The sequence below is a fragment of the Orycteropus afer genome, unplaced genomic scaffold (genome assembly GCF_000298275.1).
Source record: "Orycteropus afer afer isolate SDZICR_OR568_19922 unplaced genomic scaffold, OryAfe1.0 scaffold17552, whole genome shotgun sequence".
Lineage (NCBI taxonomy): Eukaryota > Metazoa > Chordata > Mammalia > Tubulidentata > Orycteropodidae > Orycteropus > Orycteropus afer.
Genome location: NW_006939139.1, coordinates 1 through 1,671, shown reverse-complemented (window position 1 = coordinate 1,671; position 1,671 = coordinate 1). Strand labels below are relative to the sequence as shown.

At 45.1% G+C, this 1,671-nt stretch overlaps 1 protein-coding gene across 1 annotated transcript; it reads right to left on the bottom strand.

Moving 5' to 3' along the window:
• Positions 1 to 317: 317 nt before the first annotated feature.
• Positions 318 to 1,271, bottom strand: LOC103213616 (olfactory receptor 56A1). The gene has a single exon (XM_007959346.2). It carries the CDS (start codon positions 1,260 to 1,262, stop codon positions 318 to 320), a length of 945 nt encoding a protein of 314 aa, XP_007957537.2. The 5' UTR covers positions 1,263 to 1,271.
• Between the last annotated feature and the right edge of the window lie 400 nt (positions 1,272 to 1,671).

The following is a 1,671-nucleotide window of genomic DNA, read 5'->3' as shown; positions in this document are numbered from 1 at the left end:
GAGCGGTGGGCTGCTCACTCACGGAAGTCTGTAGTTCGCACACCAGGGTTCCAATTCCTCAAGGAATGTGGCTCTTCCCAGAATGTCCTTGGATATCTTGGAAGCAGGCCACACCCTTAGGGAAACTCCCCTTGGGCAGACTGGCCACTCAGAACACAGTCATTTGATCCCATCATGGGAACAACCACACAGAACTGGGGTCCAGCCAAGTTCACACAGCTCCAACTATCACATATGGTCACTCCCCATCCCATCCTCTATCTCATTTCTTAGGCAAAAGGAAATAAGAGGAAGAATTAATAAGTTACTTCATGTATTCACATCCCTCTCATCAGCAATTTCTGAATTCCTTGTTTTATCTCTTTGGTCCGAACTCCATACACAATAGGGTTCAAGGCAGGGGGAATGAGGTGATGAAGGACATTCAGCAGGATGAGGATGTCCATGGGAACCCTCTTTCTGGCCACGTTTGTCAGCACCACGACCAGCAGGATGGTGCTGAAGAAGAGGATGAGGATGAAGTGGGAGCCGCATGTGCTCAGAGCCTTGACTGCAGCCCCCTCAGCTTTGAATCTTAGGACAGCTCTTAGAATGAAGGTGTAGGAGAGGAATATGAGGATGAAGTCAGAGCCCAGCAAGGTCCAACCAACCACAAACTGGTAGATTCTATTAAGGGTGAAATTGTCACAGGAAAGTCTAGACACAGACAGGTTGGCACAGATGCAGTTCTCAATGACATTTTTCCCACAGTAATGCAGTTGGGCTGTGAGAATAGGAATAGGTGCAGTAAGGAGAGCATTTCGTGCCACAATGAATGCACTAGCCTTGGCCACAAATTGGTCAGTGATGATGGATGGATACCTCAGTGGGTGGCAGATGGCCACATAGCGGTCATAGGCCATGACCATGAATGTGCAGGACTCCATGGGGAGGAAACTGTTCATGATGAACATCTGGAGGAAGCAGGCAGAGAAGCTGATGGACCTGAGATCAAACCAGAAGATGGCCAGGACTTTGGGGATGACAGTGAGGCAGAGCACAATGTCCAGCAGGGACAGGAGGCTGAGCAGATAGTACATGGGCTCGTGCAGGGAGGCCTCCAGGCGGATGGTCATCAGAAGGGTAATGTTGGCCCCCATGGCCAGGAGGAAAAGGAGGCTGAGTGGCAGGGAGAGCCAGTGCTGCCAACTTTGGTAGTTCGGGAAGCAGAGGAGGAGGAATTCAGAGACGGGAGCAGCAGAGTAGTTGCTGGGGGATGCCATGGGATGAATCTTGAGCTGAGAGGGCTTCTGACTATTCATATGGGCATACGCAAGAGATAACTTTTAAAAATTGCTTTCAAAAATATCCCTTTCACTTACTCTTCAGGAAGCCAATGTTATATAAGAGATCTTTTCTAAATAAGGCAAATTTCAGTCAATATCCTAAAGATAGAGTGAAGAGACTTGACAAATAATGCTACAGTTCATGACAAAAAAAAAAAAAAAAAAGTGAATCAGTGTAAAAACTACAAAATTTGAAAAGAGGATAATGATAGGGAGTACAGTCACACATATTAAAATATATTTAAAATTTGCAACTAAGTATATTATTATAGTATCAGCATTTAAAAAAAAAAAAAAAAAGTGAATCAATGAAAAAACTACAAAATTTGAAAAGAGGATAATGATA

Coding starts and splice junctions, on each gene's coding strand:
- LOC103213616 (XM_007959346.2), bottom strand. CDS start 1,262: ATGGCATCCCCCAGCAACTACTCTGCTGCTCCCGTCTCTGAATTCCTC.